Source organism: Stenella coeruleoalba (genome assembly GCF_951394435.1).
Source record: "Stenella coeruleoalba genome assembly, chromosome: 2".
Lineage (NCBI taxonomy): Eukaryota > Metazoa > Chordata > Mammalia > Artiodactyla > Delphinidae > Stenella > Stenella coeruleoalba.
In genome coordinates this window covers 32,461,739-32,482,066 of record NC_137147.1, presented here as the reverse complement: position 1 = coordinate 32,482,066, position 20,328 = coordinate 32,461,739, and the positions used below count along the sequence as shown (strand labels likewise).

Here is a 20,328-nt window from a genome sequence, read left to right as displayed (position 1 = left end):
AATTTAAAAGTTTCCTCAACAACAGAAACCAAAGACCTCAGGATTTTAAAACTGGGCAAAGTACTTGAACAGACATTTTCCAAAGAAGAAATGTACAATGGCCATATACAAATGGCCAATAAGCACACAAAAAGATACTCAACATCACTAATCATTAGGGAAATGAATATCAAAACCACAAGGAGATACCACCTCACACTCATTAGGATGGTTATTATCAAAAAAAACAGAAAATAGTTCTTCAAAAAATTAAAAATAAAATCACTATATGATTCATCAATTCCACCTCTGGGTATATAGCTAAAAGAACTGAATGCAAGATCTCTTAGAGATAGTTATATAACAATGTTCATAGCAGCTTTATTCACAACAGCCAAAGAGGGAAGCAACCCAAGTGTCCAGCAAGAGATGAATGTATAAACAAAACGCAGTGCATACACACGATGCAATAGTATTCAGATTTTAAAAGGAAGGAAATTCTGACACAAGCTACAACATGGATGAATCTTGAACCTTATGCGAAGTGAAATAAGCCAGTTACAAAAAGACAAATACTGTATGATTCCACTTATGAGGTTCCTAGAGTAAGTGAGTAGTCAAATTCATAAAGACAAAGTGGAATGGTGGTTACCAAGAGCTGGGGGCAGGGGAGGGAGGGGAGTTAGTGTTTAATGGGTACAGAGTTTCACTTGTGCAAGATGAAAAACTTTTGGAGATAGATGCTCGTGATGGTTACACAACAATGTTAATGTACTTATCACTACAATTATACTTAAATATTTTCCCCTTAAAAATAGAAGAAAAAACGAAAAGATGAACCTTCATTGTCTTGACTTAGGGTCCATCCAGTAACTCCCTGCAGTTTAATGACACTACCTTGTTTGAAGTTAGGAAGTTGAAATTCAGGAGCCCAAAGGCTTTTCTCTCACAGCCTGTTTGGCAAAACTACCTACTATCAATAGTTAGGGGAAAAAATTCATTAATTACACACGAACCGAGCACTTATATGCCAGGCACTCTGGTGTTTACAAAGATATATAAGGTAATACCCGGGTTCTCAAGGAGCTTAAACCAAGTAGAAAATATACATGTAGGTACACAGCTACCCTGCCATGAAGTCGAGATCACTAGGTGCCATTATGAGAAACAAGGTGCCTGTTGATTCACAAAAGTCAAGGCAAGATAGATTTGAGCCCTGAGCCACCCACAGGTAAAGATGTGGTAGGAAAAGGCAAAGGAAAGAGGAAAGATAAAGTGCTCATGTAGTCTACTGTTTTAACAGAAACAGAAAGCACGGGTAACTCACTCCTTCATACCCTGCTCAAGTCCCTCAGGCCTTACTGCTTAGTGTACCTGATCTCCAACTGCCAGTATCCATATCTCTTTGCCTAAGGGCTTCTCGAAAGCTCAGGAGGCTGCAGGGTACTCTAGGGAATGAACACTCCCTGTGAGCAGGCTCCAGCAACTCATATCCCAGCTGCCTAGATCCCAGGTAGAATAACCCTGAAGTGTGTGTTCTATACCCTTTCCCCTCAGAATCAAACTCCAATTGCCCACAGTAGTAGTTGGCTCACTAAATCATCCTTCTTTCCTCTATTTCACTTTTCCACTCCTCTGATATTTACTGCATTTCCAAATAAATTACTTGCACCTGAAACTTGAATCCAAATTAAGACACATGGGGGAGGGAACACAAAAGAACTGTGTACTAATAATTTATATATAAAACATATTTATTATTCAACAGCTCATCATTTCATGCTCTGTGTTTAAAAGAGGCTATAAAACTTCAAATAGAGAATTCCTGTTACCCTGTGCACCCCCCTCCCCAATATCTTCCCCAAACTAAACAAACAAAAAATAAATATTAAAAGAAGAGTGGGGCTTCCCTGATGGCACAGTGGTTGGGAGTCCGCCTGCTGGTGCGGGGGATGCGGGTTCGTGCCCCGGTCCAGGAGGGTCCCGTGGGCCATGGCCACTGGGCCTGCGCGTCCGGAGCCTGTGCTCCGCGGCGGGTGAGGCCGCAGCAGTGAGAGGCCCACTACCGCAAAAAAAAAAAAAAAAGAGTGAACCAAGGCTGGGCTTATCAGAGGTTTTACTATTTCATTGCAAAGGATCAGTGCTTTCCCATTTGCTCAACTATTCACCAGGGAAAGCCATGAAAAGGTAAAAGGGGACTCCCAGACAGAAAGCTGACGCACAAGCCTTCCTTAGAAGGAAAAAAACTCCCACAGAGTTGAGGCCTCTTGGATTTAGTATGACAGCTCCAGAAATAGGTGGAAAATGAGTACCATGTACAGGCTTCCTCTCAGAGACAAGGGCAACTGCTGACCCTTTCTTCCTCTTGCAGCCACCACAAGGGAACAGCTCAGGATAATTTCCAAGGAAGGGGTCTCGACCCACTGCCGGCTAGTCAGACTGTTTAACTGTTCACACACACTGGAATCACAAAACTGCCCTGAGGAATTCATTTATGGCATTTCTTGGTTGTCTGCTGGGCCCCTTCCAACATTAAAAGTCGGCTGCCTAGGATACCGCTGAGAGAGTGAAATATTTTAAAAATGAGTTCATCCGTTTATTCATTAAACAAGTATTTACTGAATGTCTACTATGTCTACAGTGTTGGGCACTGTCCCAGAGAAAGGACTGATCAGAAAGACCCTGTCCCTACCTTCATGTGACTTACATTTTATTGGGTGGGGAGAGGAAAAGAATTTTATGCATATATAATGTGAGTGAAGAGTAAGTAGGGGAAAAAAAGTTAAAAAGAATATATGTATGTAATGTGTCCAGTGGTGGCATTACAGAGAAAAATTAAACAGCAGGTTGGGGCATGTAAGGAGTGCTGGGGGTGGTTAGTTTCATTTTATACAGGGTAGTCACAGAAGGCCTCTCTGATAATATGGCATTTTGAGTACAGCCCTGAAGGAAATGAGGGAGCAAGTTACATGGCTATCTGGGAGAAGAACAGAAGAATATTCTAGAAGGGACAGAGCTCTGGGCTATTTTAAAATACAAGGTAGGGGCGGTCCATTGGTTAAGACTCCATGCTTCCACTGCAGGGGGCACGGGTTTGATCCCTGGTTGGGGAACTGAGGATCCTGCATGCGTGTGGCAGCAGCAAACAAACAAACAAACAAATACCACCACCAACAAAAAAACCACAAGGCAGCCAAAGGAGCTCTTTTTCTTTTCTTTTTTCTTTTCTCTTTTCTCTCCCTCTATCCCTCCCTTCCTCTCTTTCCTTCTTCCTTTATCTCTCTTTCTTTTTTTCTCTCCCTCCTCCCCTCCCTTCCCTTTCTTTCTTTTTAAACCTTTGCAGAAATAAACATCATTTCAAGTGGACTGAGTCCAAAGATACATTTAACGTCATCAGAGCAGCTGGAAAGATTCCTCTCCTCCCAGTTGAAGGAGGCTGAAGCCTCTGACTGAGGGGTGAGTGACAAATTAAAAACTCACTTCAGGGGGTTTCCCTGGTGGTGCAGTGGTTAAGAATCCGCCTGCCAATGTAGGGGACAAGGGTTTGAACCCTGGTCCGGGAAGATCCCACATGCCGCGGAGCAACGAAGCCCATGTACCACAACTACTGAGCCTGCGCTCTAGAGCCCACGAGCCACAACTACTGAAGCCGGCGTGCCTAGAGCCCGAGCTCCTCAACAAGAGAAGCCACCGCAATGAGAAGCCCGCACACTGCGAAGAAGAGTAGCCCCCGCTCACCGCAACCAGAGAAAGCCCACGTGCAGCAACAAAGACCCAATGCAGCCAAAAGTAAAATATAAATAAATTAATTAAAAAAAAAAACCAACTCACTTCACATGAGTGTTTCACCTTGTATCCTCACAGAGATAGATGGGGCAGGGCTCCGAATGAGAAAGAATGTTTTAGGGAGTCCATTATCTAGGCAATAGAAGCCCCATTTCCCCAAATGCTTTGAGGTATGGGGGATAGGAGGAGGTAGGAGACCCACAGCCTACTTCAGATCAGAGAGTGGAAGACATACTTAATTTTAACTTGGCTTTGTGGGTAAGATGCGTGATACCAATGCAAAAATGAGCATAAGTTGTTGTGTGGATCCACACCATCCACAATCCTTCCCAGCTGGCCACAAAGGTTAAAGGTTGGTTACACTCTAACCCCATCTCTCACTGTTCATTCATTCCGTAGCCCAAGAGGGCAGCCTGTTTACTGATCTTGATGCAGCCCAGTCATCTTAAGTAGAGCTAACCTAAAGCCAGTGCATTTTATCTAATCCACTGTCAGTATGGAAATATTAATTTGTTCAAGCACAGGGACAGAGCAACAACTGCTCCTCTTAATAGATTTCAAGGAACTACCACCATGACCACCAACAACGACCAAAAAGAAAAAAAAACCAACCCCCCCCCCCATATTAGCACCCTGTCACTATCTTATTTGCCCACATGTCCTCTGTCAATCTATTAACCTTTAGAGAAAACAGTCACATAATACTCCCTACTCTGGTAGACTGCTGTAATGCCCAGCGTCCCCTCCAAGAACTCCTGAAACCAAAAAAATGCCTCCCACTTCTTACCCACCCGAAATCCATGTTAAAAAGAGGAAAAAGTTCTAGCATGCAGGAGGAACAGACCATCTACTGATATACTCCAAAAATAACCCAGAATATGTCTTAGGTCCTTTGCTAACAGAGAAATCTCTTTCTGCTCAATTTCTCCGCTCCACTTCTCTAAGTAAAATATATGTATATGATATGTGTGTGTAAGTGTGTGTGCACAGCAGTTAATATTCCCCAATATCTGCTGATGGAGAAAGACATATATCAATCAGCTATTATTCACTGAGTACCGATCAATTTACACAGTTCTCTCTAAGGTTCCTCCCATAGTAACTGATTAATTATTCTCCAGTAAATGGCACGCCTGTCTAATTAACTGTATTGAATAGGATAGAAAAACCAGATGGCTCTCTAGCCTGGATCAGCAACAGCAGAAATTGCTATTTAACATTTAAATCAAACACAGCTCTCATTTCTCCCTGACCTTTGTCAGAAGGGGAAAAAAAAATGTGACTGAACCATTTTGTGATGTGCCCTCTATAAGATTATTTTCAGTAAAAGGTTTGCCAATTGGTATATAATATACCTTTGATCATATCACTTATACCCAGAGCCTGTCACAAATACTATCCAAAGCAAACAGGAAAAGTTTTCTTTGGAAATGGCCAAAGCCATAGGTTTATCTGATTTTATTTGTGGTCAGAGAAAATACAATTCCATTGGCTACCAATAAAAGCACACAAATATGCATACCCATAAGATTAACACTATTTTTTGCATGTGAAGTTTCACGTGATTTTTGCTTCTTTGGATCATTTGCCATTTCAGCTCCACTAGGCTCCTGGATTCTTTGGTTTATTAAAATAACTAACTTTTATGGGTTCTGAGTAGGAAAAATTCTATTAATAATAATAAAAAAGTTCCATAAAGACAGCCAATAACTGTCAAATAATCAGTAGGGAAGAAATTAAAAAAATGCTCTAAATCTCTAACAGCTGCTTGTAACAAAGTAGGCTGCATTACTTAAAGATGAATCTCTGTTTGGCAAAACTCTTTTGGAAACCTGGGCAAGATGAGGGGTCATCAACCAAATGGCCTTCAACAATCAATTTCTCCTCTGTGGGCCTTAGTTTTTATACTTGGGGACTGGGAAGTGGGGAGATGGCATCACTCATTTCAGTCTGCAAATATGTATTTATATTGTTTATTCAAGCAAAGGTCTCCAGTCTTTCAGAGGAAGGAATATTATTTCCCTTTTCCCTTTTTTTAAGATACCCCAAAATGAGGTAAAGCTACTTAAACACTACAAGGAGAATGGGGCAGGTAGAGCAGGTTATACTCTGTTCCCATCATTAATATCTACCAGGGATTTCCTAGTGAAGCCCAAACTCCTAGTCAGGAACTATATATTAAAGGAGCACTGCCATGTTGTATCACCAGATCACATCAATTCCATTTGTTCCTAAGAGGAAATCAGGTCACCTAGTGGTCCTTTTCAGCTTAACAATTGAAAACCAGACTATATCTAGCAGGTGTGCATATACTCCAAAACCTTGTAAGCTTTCTAAGTTCTACATCAGTAAATGAACTAAAAGATGGTTTAATCCTTGAGTAAAATCTTAATCCAGGATTGCTAATACCTGAATCCCTAGTTTTCAGGAATTCCATAAACTCCTTAATATTACATGCAAAACGATGTGCATATGTACATTTTTCTGAAATGGTGTTCAAAGCTTTTAGACTTTCGAAGAGGTTCAGGAGTCAAAAAGATTTACAAATAGCTGATTTAATAAACAAGTTATTTTCATGCTACCTTCTCTTTATAAAGTAAAGAGTCTCCTGAAATATTCACCTAAAAAATACAAACAACAAGGAATTCCTCTGCCATAACTGTGTTCAGCTCTTCCTCATCAGCCCATGGAAGAGGCTATTGCCGCTTGATTTGAAAACACAGGTGGCAGCAGGTCTATGAGGAAGAGGGTACAATCATAGGCAATGGACTGAGCCTAGTCCTGGTTCAGCTACTGATTAGATCTGCAGTTTCAAACTACTCTAGACCTTAGTTTCACATGGAGATGAAACCTGTTCAACTATACCCAAAGGTTGCTGGGAGGATTAGTATGACATGAAAGTGCTTAGAAGCTAAAGAGCAAAAAATATATAAAAGAAAGGCAAGGAGAAGAAGAAAAAGTTAGCTTAAAGATACAAAGCAAGTCAAAGGATAGAATCTGAGAGTTGCATCTCCCCTATTAAAGGTGTGCATTTATTTCAGGAGAACATATGGCATGCCAGGCCCCCACGTGAGCTTAATCAGGGCTGCATGGAGTTATTAGGAAAAAAAAAAAAAGCGGAGTTATAACTTTCTAGGTTCCTTTACTGGCCTGGAGTGCACTTCCTGGTGAATTCCTACACCTCTATTATACCCGTATAATGTCAACACAGAAAGGTTGAGTGGTGACGTAATGTCTGAGGCCAAGCCATGTATTCAAGGCCGTTTTGTTGGATTCACAGTGTACAAGTCAGCTCTTTTCTCCAGGGGATGAGATATGATGATTTAATTATCATGATTTTAGGGGTCTGCCATCTGTCAAGTTCAAGAGAAAGACCTCTGTAAGTGATCCCAATGTTCAGACACTCCAGGGCTCAGCCCTTTCAAGAAAACTTTATTATTCTTTCTCCTTCCTTCCCTATCCGACTTTCGGCAAGATGTAGGGATTACCAGGCCAGGTGTTAGATGAGACTAACGAAAGAGAAGACTTAAATTACCACACTGTCCATTTCCAGGCCACACAAACCAGTTAGCCTGAAAGACTTATTTCCCAGAAGCCTGAGGTGCTCTGCTGGACTCTCGCAATCTAGGGCAAGAGCCATTTAAGGAATTGTGAAAGAAAGGGAACAAAAGCTGGGTGCTGTCTTACAAGTGTGTGCCAGAAAAGCTAGCAGGTGGAAAATTGCCCTTCTTTTTTAACCCTGTTAAGAGATTGGCTCACTAAGTATACAGAGGGGAGTGTGAAACTTGGGAGCCAGAATGTACCTAGTCAGGCTTCAGAGAGAAAATGAAAAACAAAAAAATCCAAGTATGATACAAAAGCAAGGAGGAGAACCTTTGGGTTCAGGCAGCCTCGAGGAAGGAATGCTGTTTGTTGTTTTACTAAAAGATTCCTCACTATACTGCAAGATTAGAAGATGGGCTGCCTTTAAAAAAAAAAAAGTTAAGGCTTTATTTGGGGCTAATTGTTCCTGTTGATGCCCAATCAATCTGATGTCACTCATGTCACCTTATCTGATGATAGAAGTTATCGAACTTGAATAAGATTATACTAGCAATAAACAAACCACGTATTCTTAGCCAAAAGTGGGGATGACAGAGTGTATATACAGGGGTTTGAATGAAAATCTCAAAGAGGGTATGAACTGGCAGTCACGTGAATGTGTCTACCACAGCATCTGGCACACAGCAGATGCTCAGTAAATATCTGCTTTCTTATTTTATAAGATGGAGGGGATGAAAAGGCATGAAGTTAGGAAGGGTTCAGTAGGAAACAGGAAAAAGGAATGTGTCTCCACTCACCTATGAATTAGTGACAGACCATGAAACTAAACATGACAGAAAAACATCCTGCTGAAGCACAGAGGTTTGAAACTGGTGGCTCTAATAAAGAATAGGTGTTATGGTTCACAGGTTTGTTTAATTCATACAATGAAGTATGAATTTGCTGCAATACTAAAAAACCAGGAAACTTCACGTAACAAATCTTTACTTCTGGCTTCCCTCGAAAAAACCAAAGGCCCTCCTGGCAGCAATGGGCTGAAGCTGCGTCAAAGCTTCATTTATACGGCATTCACTCAGATTTAGGATGGGGTGGGCTCTCCAGCTGGCCACGGTCCCCACTACTCACTAATGTTTACTTCTAGCCCAACTCACTCATTTTTGCTGCTTGCCTTGCTTCAGGCATTACGTTGTGACCTTCTGTATAGTGAAAAGGAGTCTCCACTGAGAGCTCAAAAATCTGGGTTCTAGTCCTACTCAAACTTGTACATGTCTTAACTTGTATACCTACCCTCTCTAATCCTGTTTTCTCATCTGTAAAAGGAGGGGTTGTACAAAATGATCTCTAATAGCTCTATAATTAGAATTGATCTACAATGGTGGCAATGTGTATGGGGAAGACACAAAGTAGGCTCAGTCGGTTTTATGCTTTATTCTGATCTTGAAATGTTAGTTTCATTTTGGGGCTAATGAATTACTTAGTGAACCTAGAACAGTCTTATAGGAAGTACAGGCTCTCTGGCATAATGGTTTGATTTGTGTGGACTGAGTAATAGTGTAATTAAAAGCCAGAAGACTGTCTCAGATAGATAGGTCGCTTACTGCCTTTCTTGACCATGTTCATTCCTATTATGGAAATTCGCAGATTCCTCTCTGGGATGGTTACTTACCCAGCCTATGACTAAATGAAGAGTTCCAGAGCACAGAGCCTCGGGCTGTGGGCGTACTCAAAGCATACAAGAAAAAGATCAAATATAAAGACCGATATAAGGAAAGGGTAGGCTTTGGAATTTGAAAGCAGCTAAAAAGATCCTGTCTGAATCAGTCAAAGAATATACCTATCGGTCCTGCAGATCATACTGTAACTGTGGCAGCTGCTGCTTTAGCCCTGAGTGTGGAAAGTCAGAGCCCATAAATCACTTTTGAGAGACATGTTTCAGGAATGAGACAATAATTTTGGCCTCCTATGCTACACTTAGAAAGTATAAGCTCAGTAGATTAGTTTCACTGAAAATCCATTATTTAATTCATCCTCCTAAAGCTCCTGGAAGTTGAGCAGAAAAACAGGTACTTATCAATCCTGACTTACAGTTATACAAGGCTTAGGCCTGGAAAGCTAAAAACCACACATTGACCAAAGTACTCAAGATTCACTTCAACAAATATTTATTGTGCTCTCAGTGTGCCAGGCATTGGAGACAAGATAATGATGAATTAGCTACATTTCTTAGTCCCTAAGAAGTGAAGAAAACAGCCAAACATAAATCTCTGTACTTCCTATTCCCTAGGTTATATACTTCTGATAATCTATATAGGGAATATAAATAGACTTTAACTCTGAAATGGATTTGAAGTTAGACTCAATGACTTCCCATCCTCCTCTATCCATGGCAAACCACTTATCCCAACCAAAAAGCAGTCTAGTTTGTCAGAAAGGATATATTACCCACAAACTTTTCCCATAGGACAAAAATCATACATAATAGTCAAATCTGAATAGAGAAAATCAAAAGCCATTCAATGTTTTTACCATTATATATAACCTGAAAGGCCAAAACAACTACATCTTGTCAATGTACATAACCAGGAGCACCACAAAACACCTTGTGTGGCTCTGCCTATGGCAGTATCTGTACCTGTCCCCCCGTATCTCAAAGTGGGTAATTATAACCTAGGTCAAAAGTTCTCAATCAGGGGCAATGTCTGGGGACATTTTTGGTTGTCTGGGTGACAGCTGGGGGAGATGATACTGGCATCTAGTGGGGAGAGGCCAGGGATGCTGCTAATTATCCTACAATGCACAGGACAGCCCCACAAAATAAAGAATTATCTGACCAAAATGTTGACAGTGCCAAGGTGGAGAAACCATGGCCTATGTGCTTTTACATATTGGTTAGAGGCCTTTGTTCTGGGTCTTTTTTTTTTTTTTGTGGTACGCGGGCCTCTCACTGCTGTGGCCTCTCCCGTTGCGGAGCACAGGCTCCAGATGTGCAGGCTCAGCGGCCATGGCTCACGGGCCCAGCCGCTCCGTGGCATGTGGGATCTCTCTGGACTGGGGCACGAACCCGTGTCCCCTGTATCGGCAGGCGGCCTCTCAACCACTGCGCCACCAGGGAAGCCCTGTTCTGGGTCTTTTAAGGACTCCATGCAGGCAGGCTCTGGCTGCTAACATAGGAACTAAAAGAAAACACAACATCCATTCTCCTTCACCTCTTTCTCCTTTCTCTCAGGGCCTGTGTCTCTGGTAATAAAACCTAATAAACCACTACATTTCTACATTTAGTGCCTGCTCTTTATTGTTCAATGAAATAAAATCACATGCATAAGAGGTTGACATGACAGAAGACAGAAAATCAACAAAAGCAAGGAGGAAAGGTAGACAGGGAGGCAGGGGCTTGGTTGTCATTTCCATAGCTATATGAAACTAAATCAACCATTCTGCAGAACAAAAAATAACCTATTCTGTTGTGAGTCACATCATCTCTAGAAACTGCTTCTTTCTACCCAAGAAACAAACTGTCTATAAAAACTAAGTCTATCAGGCATTGTGGCCTCTCCAAGGAGATATCGCTTATATAACTGAAGCCACCTAGTGGTTTTAAGTGTAGATTGCAGCTAAGTAGGCCCTAGGACTCTGACAAATATAAATTCTGAATTTAGATATATATTCTCTATTTATAAAAGGGGAAATTCCTAGCCTGGACAACTTAAAAGATATTCTCAGTTTCTTTAACATGCAACTCAAGTAAAAAAGCATTTATTGTGCTCCTACTACATATGCTAATCTTTAAGCTATGATGTCGGGGAGCCTCTACCTCAGCTAGGGAGAAAAACCCCAGCTACTGCCTTCAAAAAGCAGGGTCTTCACAAGTTCTCAAAGAACTGTTTCTTTTATGCCCCTTGCCCACAAGTAACTTTAAAGCAGTGGAGTACAGCATGTGAGAATTATATGTCAAAGTTTAACATAGTTGATGGATCCAAAGCGAACACTAAGAATTAGCAAGACTAAGGTTTCTATTTTTCCAATCTAGATGTGAAACGGCAATAAGATTTATTGTGTTTGAGAAGAAAAAAAAAATTTATCCATTTATTTGATCAATCTTACTTTATATTTGTTTTTACTCAGCTTGATTACTCAGACCAGTCCAACTGATCCATTCACTGACACCCACTTCAGAACTCTATGGCCAAGAGAGACAGGTATAGCAAAGGTATAGGTATGTTTCTAAACTGCCAGCTCTAAGTCAACATCAGTATCTCGATTCCCAGTAAGACTGTGAAAAGGCTGGAAACTCACAGCTTGGGCTCTCCTTCCCAGTTGTGATACTGGCAATAAAAAGGAAAAACGTCAGCATCTGGCTTCCTCTCAAACAAAGCTGCTCAGCCCATTTCATCCAAGAAAAAGGTGCCATTCCAAGGGACTATTCAGGATGTGTGTCTCTTGGAGGGTACTTACAGTGTTTCATACATCACTGTGTTTCACTGATACAAAAAAAAAGGTGTCTTTTTTTGGCAGGCTAATTTTCCATGGACTTCCTCCTTTCTTTTGAAATGACACACTCTTAGAATCTTAAAGTCTGTTCACAAACTTGGCAGAGCTAGGTTGCTCAGAACCATATTGTGGTTTATGGTGTGTGCCTCATACATATTACCCAAAGGCAGCTCTGATGGAAAAACTCACTATTAAGCCAGAATGTCTCCAGACACTTATTGTTTCCCCTCAACTGTTTCTACCTGACATGGCTAAAGAGAAATAAAGACCAGTACAGAAAGAACAATCTGAGAGGAAAGCATGAGTGTGGGATGCAGGCGGCAGAAGGCACTTACCTGGTCACGATCTCCTGCAAAACAGCAGCTTTTCATGGTACATGAGTTGAAGTAACCCTGATTGTCAAACTGGAACACAGGCAGGCGGGAGTGGATGTCATAGAGCACAGGGGGCAGGCGACGTCTCAGGGCCAGGAGCTGGGTCCCGTTGCTGTTGAATCGCACACTCATGGCACTTTGGAGGGATAGGTTGCCCCCATAGCGCAGGAGAGAACTGGAAGGCAGAAAGCACAGGGTTCAGGCATGAGGCGGGCTGGACCAGAGTCTGCAAAAAACACTGCATTTTGTACCAGGACCTCCTGTCAGGCTTGCACATCTGAATTTTGGTAGAAAGTTGTTTTTATGCAGTGGGCTAGAAGGTAATAAAGAGGGCGGGGATGACTCCTTGATTACATTAAAGCAAGTTATTTAACCTGGTGGTTCCCCTCTTCAATCTCTGAAAGGCAAATTACCAGTAAATTTATAGGAAAAGGATAATACAAGCATCTTGAAAGAAGAGACATATTAAAATGATTAGTTCTTTTATTTACCAGAGCTACATACGCAAATAGATACTTGTCAAGACCCTGGGAAGTCAGTGGTGTCCACACTAACTGGCTAATCATGGATGGTATTTAAGGAATATATTTGTCCTTTGAATTAGAGATACAAGAACCATCAGCCAAAACAAGATATTCTAGTTTATTCTGGATTTTTAAAAAGACAATAATCACTTTATTGCTTACACATTTATTTTTGAATTTTCAATCTGTTTAGAGAATTTTTATATTCCATATGGCACAACTCAAGAATAAGTATTAAAGAAAATTTTAAATTAAACACAGAGCAAGCAGTTACAACAATTAGAAAAGCAAGATGACTTGTTTCCCTTTACAATTCCCAAAGAGTTTATATTTAGCTTTAAAATATACTTTGGCTAATATATATAATTCCATTTATCCACCTTCTACTAGAGAGTGGTATGATCTGGTTCACGCAGTATTCTTCTGTAGTTTCATAATGTTCATAACATTTTTTAAAAGTCACACAGTATGGTTCCAAATAATTTATTTTGATGACTCAGAAGATACTTACAATGTGTTAACTAGGATGGCAGTGAACATTAACAATTATACAGTACTAAGTAACAAATGGTGTGTGTTTTAACTTTCTAGTAGTCAGGCTCCTTGATTATGATTACCCGGACACTATTTTATTATAGAGGGATGACGGTTCATTGTCCATGTCAACCAACTTTTCTTTCTTTAATTCTTGGAACACGAAATTACTGGTAAGAAAGTGAGATTAAGTATATGCACTGGAGGGACGTCCCTGGTGGTGCAGTGGTTAAGAATCTGCCTGCCAATGCAGGGGATGCAGGTTCGAGCCCTGGTCCAGGTGATCCCACATGCCATGGAGCAACTAAGCCTGTGTACCACAACTACTGAGCCTGCGCTCTAGAGCCTGCAAGCCACAACTACTGAGCCCGCACGCCACAACTACTGAAGCCCGTGTGCCTAGAGCCTGTGTTCTGCAACAAGAGAAGCCACTGCAATGAGAAGCCCACACACTGCAACGAAGAGTAGCCCCCGCTCACCGCAACTAGAGAAAGCCCATGCGCAGCAGCGAAGACCCAACGCAGCCAAAAATAAATAAACAAATTTATTTTTAAAAAAGTATATGCATTGGAGAATGCTATAGAAATGAGGGCCACATCAGTGCTATTAACTCACTCTGCTTCACAAGACACCGTGGTCATGAAAAGAGATTCTAGTAATTTAAGAAAAAAAGTTTATAAATTTAGGGAATCAGAGCTGGAAAGGGCCTTGAGATACATAAATTAGAGCCTGCCAGACTTATTTGAAACATTTTTAAGGAAGAAGTTTTAATAGCATTTTACCAAGTGAAAACTTAAAGAGCTATATGTTACCAGAAGAAATTTAACACTGAATGAATATAACACATTTTCTTTTATTTCTTTTCTGGCAAGAGAGTGATGGAGAAGTTTAAGGGGACAAGAAAGGAGATATCTCAAAAACAAAACTAAACTGAACCAAAAAACAAAAACAAAACCTGTAAACAACCAAAAGAGGAAAAAAAAAGGAATTAAAAGTAATTTACAATTATAATAGTGTCTATAGGTTTTATAGAGAATAAATTACTCCTGCTATTAGTGTTAGCATGTTTGACCATTTGACATAATTGAATTCACAACTCTGGTTTTTTCAACATGCTGTTGTATTAACCATAAATCCAAGAAGTCATCTTTTCTCTGAAACTCTGATATTAATTTTGGTTCTGAAGACTCTTTAATATATTCTTTATATCATTATACAGATATAATGAAATATGTGGTGTAAATCTTTATAACTGGCAAAGCGCTATACAAATTAAAGAGATTACTACTATAATGTTTTTTAAAAAAGAAAGCAGATATCCCATGGGAAAAGGAGGCCCTGGACCACAGTGCAAAGGAAGCTGCCAACCTGGCCTAATCATAAAAACATTCTGCACCACCACTAGCCACAGTGAGTCCTGTGTCCCCCAAAGCAGTCTTCTCACCAGAGGGAAGAACGCTCTAGTACTGCAGGTATGTGTGGAAACAAAGCTTAGGCAAAAGACTTTAATCCTCTTATGTTTGGAAGGGAAGTAAAGAGAGAAGTGACTTAGAAAACGGTCCCTAGAACTCTAAACATCAAGGAGAAGCCTGGTACTCCTGCAGTCCCCAAGTAATAATCCCTGCAAAGCAATGTTCTTATAATGTCCTAAACACAGGCCACAGTCATTCACATACAGGGCATGAATGATGGGGCTGTTAGAGCCCAGGCATTTCCTTTACAGGGTGTCCTAGCTGCCACAGGCATGTGGTGTTATCTAAACACTGATCTCAAAAACAATGAAAGCCTTTCAATTCAAGATCAGCATGGAGTGTGCAAATAAACCAGTATCTGTAGGACTGAAGAGGAGTTGGGGGTGGGAACAAGACTCAAAAAAAAGAAACTTGGTCAGCCACAGCGGCAGGGGATTGCATCAGCTCAGGCATCCCTGACAGGAAAGCTGGGGCCTCTGGCAACACCCTTTCCATTTGTTAACAGGAACTTCCTCTGCAGATTCTAGTCAGGCCTGCAGGAGTCTGCCCAAGACAGGCATCTGGGCCCATCCCATTCCCACCCAAGCTCCTATGTCTGCAATCTGGCCACTCTACAGAGGTCTGTTTGTGGGCTCCACAAGAGTCACTAACTTTTCTCTTAGTTTCTGGGCAGGGAACTCCTATCTCTCACACAGGGAGAGTAGGTACATAGGAATCTTGCTCCTAGAGTGTTTAGGGGTGCAGCTACCAAAAACCTGTAGCAGCAGCTACTAAAACTGAATACTTCATGTTTGGGTGCAAAAATCCTTTCAGAGGGATAGACTGACACCTGAAATTCAGAAAGTGAGCTACATTAACTGTAATTTCTCAGCAGGGGTTCTGCAGTTGGCTCCTCCTGTTGAGAATGGTCTTGTTCATCAGGAAGAAAAGGCTTAGGAGCAGTTCCCCCTCACAGTCAAGATATAAAGATAATGTCAAAGATCCTGTTGTTTATGATTCCATGGGTAAGATGCATGATAAATCATCTGGGACTTTTAAAAAATGCAGATTGGGACTTCCCCAGCGGTCCAGTCCTTAAGACTCCGCACTTCCACGGCAGGGGGCATGGTTCAATCCCTGGTCGGGGAAGCCAAGACCCCACAAGCCACATGGGCAAAAAAAAACAAAAAAAACAAAAAAACAAGGCAGATTCTCAGGATCCATCCCCAGATATTCTAATTCAGTCTGAGAAGTGGGCCCAGGAATCTGAATTTAACAAGCAACCTTAATTAATTATGATGCAAGTGACTTTCAAACCACACTTTGAAAAATATGGTTCCATTTTGGAATTTGGGGCGGCAGGTGTAGAGGGGAAAATAAGGTGGAGAGAAAGCAGATTACTAGAGGCTCAGCGAAAAGCCAACCACACAATATGGCACTTTTTACAGCCCCATGTCTAACAGCAGAAAGGACTCTAACTCCTTTTAAGATCAGAGTTCCACTCTACCAACAATGCCTGAAATGTTTTTTTTCCTGCCCTCAACACATTCCCTGAAGGAGAAATTTCTTACTTCTTCTTGGAGGACTGATGGTACCTGTACATAAGAATGCCTCAATCTTGACAGCGGAGGTGCCCATCTCCACTCCTCCAGAGAAATGGTCACCATTACACACACCCAAATGAGATGAGCAGTATCTTGAAAGGACTAGCAACAAGTTAAAATGAGTTCAAATCAAAATATCCCTAGTGGGAAGCAGCTGCATAGCACAGGGAGATCAGCTCGGTGCTTTGTGACCACCTAGAGGAGTGGGATAGGGAGGGTGGAAGGGAGACGCAAGAGGGAGGGGATATGGGGATATATGTATACATATAGCTGATTCACTTTGTTATACAGCAGAAACTAACAACATTGTAAAGCAATTATACTCCAATAAAGATGTTAAAAAAATTAAAAAATAAATAAGATAAAAGCAAGTAAAATAAAATGATTGTTAATAGATTTAAAAAAACCCCAAAATATCCTTATAAGAAAAATACAAGCAATCAATCTATTCCCAGCCTATCTTCAACCAAGAATTTGTCATAAAATGCAACAAGAATGGGGTAGGAGGTGATCCAAGGGTCAGCATGCAAAAGACGCAGGACAAAAAGCAAGAGAACCTCAGAACATCAGGAAAATATTCCTCACTAGTGTGTTCCCCTGGGTTTTTGCTTTTTGGCCCCTCAAAAATATTCAATTGGACTTCTTTACTGCTTTGGTGGGATAAAAAGAAAAATTTTAAGTCTTTGGCCAAGGCTAAAGTCTTGGAACAGAAGAGGAACAAGCCAAGGCTGTTTCCAGAAAAAGTGACTAGGAGTATCAAGTCCTGCACAAGATAGAGCACTGGTAAGCGTTCCAAGATCTGGCTTCCTGAACCTAGATTTCCATAAATCCATGATTAAGTAATTCGTCGACAGTGCCAACAAGATTTTCCAAAGCCCACTGGCACGAATTTCTTCAGAGTTTCTATGTGAAAGTTTCCTAACACCTGTGAAACACTTGGAGTCAAGGCACTGCTACTCCAAATCACAGGCATCAGAGCTGGTATCAGACAACCAGAGAGGCAAATTCAATGTCCCACGGGTAGGGGAAAATCTCTCCCCTCCAGTTTCTGCTTTAGGACAGGATGACCTATAGGGAATACAGGGGCATTTTGTACTTCCTATAACACAACCCAGAGAACATGACAAACCCTAGAAGATACTAGAATTAAGTAAAAAGTGAAAAAGTTCAAAAAGTCACAGCCCACATCAGTTCCGTTCAAGTGTGTTCAAGATCTTGGTGATCACTTAACCTTTTTCTTTCCTTTTCTTTTTAATTGAAATATAGTTGATTTACAACATTGTGTAAGTTTCTAGTGTACAGCAAAGTGATTCAGTTTTTTATATATATATATATTTTTCATATTCTTTTCCATTATGGTTTATGACAGGATATTGAATATAGTCCCCTGTGCTATACAGTAGGACCTTGTTGTTTATCTATTTTATACATAGTAGTTTGTATCTGCTAATCCCAAACTCCTAATTTATCCCTCCTCCACCCCCTTTCTCCTTTGGTAACCGTAAATTTGTTTTCCATGTCTGTGAGTGTGTTTCTGTTTTGTAAATAAGTTCATTTGTATCATATTTTAGATTCCACATACAAGTGATATCATATGGTTATGTTTTTCTCTTTCTGACTTACTTTGCTTGGTATGACAATCTCTAGGTCCATCCATGTTGCTGCAAATGGCATTATTTCATTCTTTCTTATGGCTATGTAGTATTTCATTGCATATATATACCACATCTTCCTTTGTTTTCAAATGGTTGTGCTGTGCGTGCACTCGTGGGATTTTATTTCCCCGACCAGGGATTGAACCCGTGGCCACGTTAGTCAAAGCGTCGAGTCCTAACCGTGGGACCACCGGGGAAGTCCCTACCACATTTTCCTTAACCATTTCTTTTATGTGAGTTGGAAGGAGAAGAACCTGGGCTTTCTCTTTTGTTTTTTCTAATACAGTCCTCAGTTCCAAGATTGAGACTTCTCTAGAGGAAACCAGAACTATTGGACAATAAGCCCGAGAAAGACACACTGTCATCTGCGACTAAACAAACTTATTTTCTTCAGAACATGATCCACTGCCAAGCCTCTCTGGGTTGCAATATAGATACAGGTTCAGTGTCCACGGTAAAATTTCCTTCCCTTTTTGAACATCCAGAAATTTAAGTCTGAATGAGGTCAGCAGAAGTGCTAGACTAAATTTCTGATAAAAAGATCTTCAGGTAATCAAATGGCATATCTAGTCCCTCCATGAAGCAAACATGGATGGTAGGTATTGCAGTGCCTCTAATCATCACCTTCCAGAACAGGGACATACCCAGAGTTGAAGTGACATACAGTCCACGTTTTTGCCTTTGGCTCAGAGGATCCCAAAAGCCACATAAAACCAACCAAGATCTCAACCTCATGCAAGATCTCAAAATGAATTAAGAAGCAGTGCCGTAACAGTTTTGTTCTTGGACACTCATGACATTTCTACGGAATTAGGGACTCAGCATTTAGTCATCTCAGTTCATCAGATGACCTGCTTATTCAAAACCCCCCTTTACTCTGAGCTGTGGAAAAACAGAGAGGGGTTTTGTAAGCAGCCATTTAATCTTTATCTTAAGCTATTCTTGGCCCTACCGTCTGACAGATGTTACATAGCATCAGCCCTGACCTCACAGTGTAGAAAACTGGAGAGGAAGAGTTTAATGAATAGTGGTTGGCAGGAGGAAGAAAAAAGCCAGGGGAAGGGGGAAACTGAGATGGCAGTTGCTACAGCAACAGTAACAGTGCAGAAGGAGTGGGTGGGAATACAGGCAGATAAACAGGCAGACCCTGATGGCAGGAGGAGAAACTGGGTGTGTGTGCTGACTGTCAGGATACAAGGCCACAAAGCTAGAGGAATGTTAAAGGGGAAACAGGCAAAGTCTAGAAAAAATCCTAAGCAGGAGAGGGTCTGAAAACAAAAATTACAATTTGGTATCTTCTACAAGAACACTTATGCAAACAGTTGAAAACAAGAGAAGAGAGGAATGCAAAGGAAAGGGGAGAGAAGGCCAAAGTGCTGACCGATGAGACACGATTATAGGAAGATGGCTTATTTCATACAGGAGCCACTTACTGAGAATGTGTCCAAAAACCAAAGTCACCTCTAGTTGGCAATAATATAAATGTCTTAGGATAACGGCTTTCAAACTTGTTTATAGTAAACCTTTGTAGTAAGTACATCTTATACTGCATTCCAGTACACTCACATTTATTTAGCATAAATTCATTAAACAACTTACTGTCTGCTGTGTGCAATGCACTGATTTTCTATTTTCCATTTTCTATCTAATAAATACTTGTGACCATCTAAATTAATTTCATGGCCCAATGGATTACTGAAAGAGCTTCCTATCTTATCTCCTTGCTTCCACTCTTGGCCCATGCTTCATTTCATCCTGAACAAGACAGCCAGAGGCATGCTGATCCATGAGTCAAGATCACATCATTCCTTTGCTGAAAATCTGCCAGTGGCTTCCCAGTTCAACCAGATTAAAACCCAAATTCTTTTTTTTCTTTTTAAGGTTTTAAATTTTATTTATTTACTTACTTACTCATTTAACTTTCTGGCCGCGCCACATGGCATGTGGCATCTTAGTTCCCTGACCAGGGATGGAACCCACGCCCCCTGCATTGGAAGCACAGAGTCTTAACCACTGACCACCAGGAAGTCCCCCAAACCCAAATTCTTTATAATGCCAACAATGCCCTAGACAGCCCCTCAATCCCTATGTCTCTGGCTCTGCCCCCTAGCACTCATCTTACCTTACTCTGCTTCAACCACACGATGCTTCCTTCCTGCTCCTAGAATATGTCAGACAGGTTTCTGCGTTAGGGCTTTTGCACTTGCAAATCCTGAGGGAACGTTCCTCCCCAGATATGAGCATGGTTCGTTCACTTAACTCTTTATTCAAATATCCTTCTCAATTAGGCTTTCCTGATATACCCTATGCAAAAATGCAACTTCCCCAATGCTCGCTCTCTCCCTTGCCTGCTTAGTTTTCTCTACTACATGAATCACCATCTTACATAC

General features: G+C 41.0%; 1 protein-coding gene across 1 annotated transcript in view; it reads right to left on the bottom strand.

Annotated features, from left to right (window-relative positions):
- The window catches only part of DCAF5 (DDB1 and CUL4 associated factor 5), a 98,170-nt gene that overhangs the window by 32,831 nt on the left and 45,011 nt on the right, over nt 1–20,328 (bottom strand). Inside the window, exon 6 of the mRNA XM_079909117.1 lies at nt 12,132–12,345. Coding sequence (XP_079765243.1) covers nt 12,132–12,345 — 214 coding nt within the window. The remainder of the gene's footprint in view (nt 1–12,131; nt 12,346–20,328) is intronic.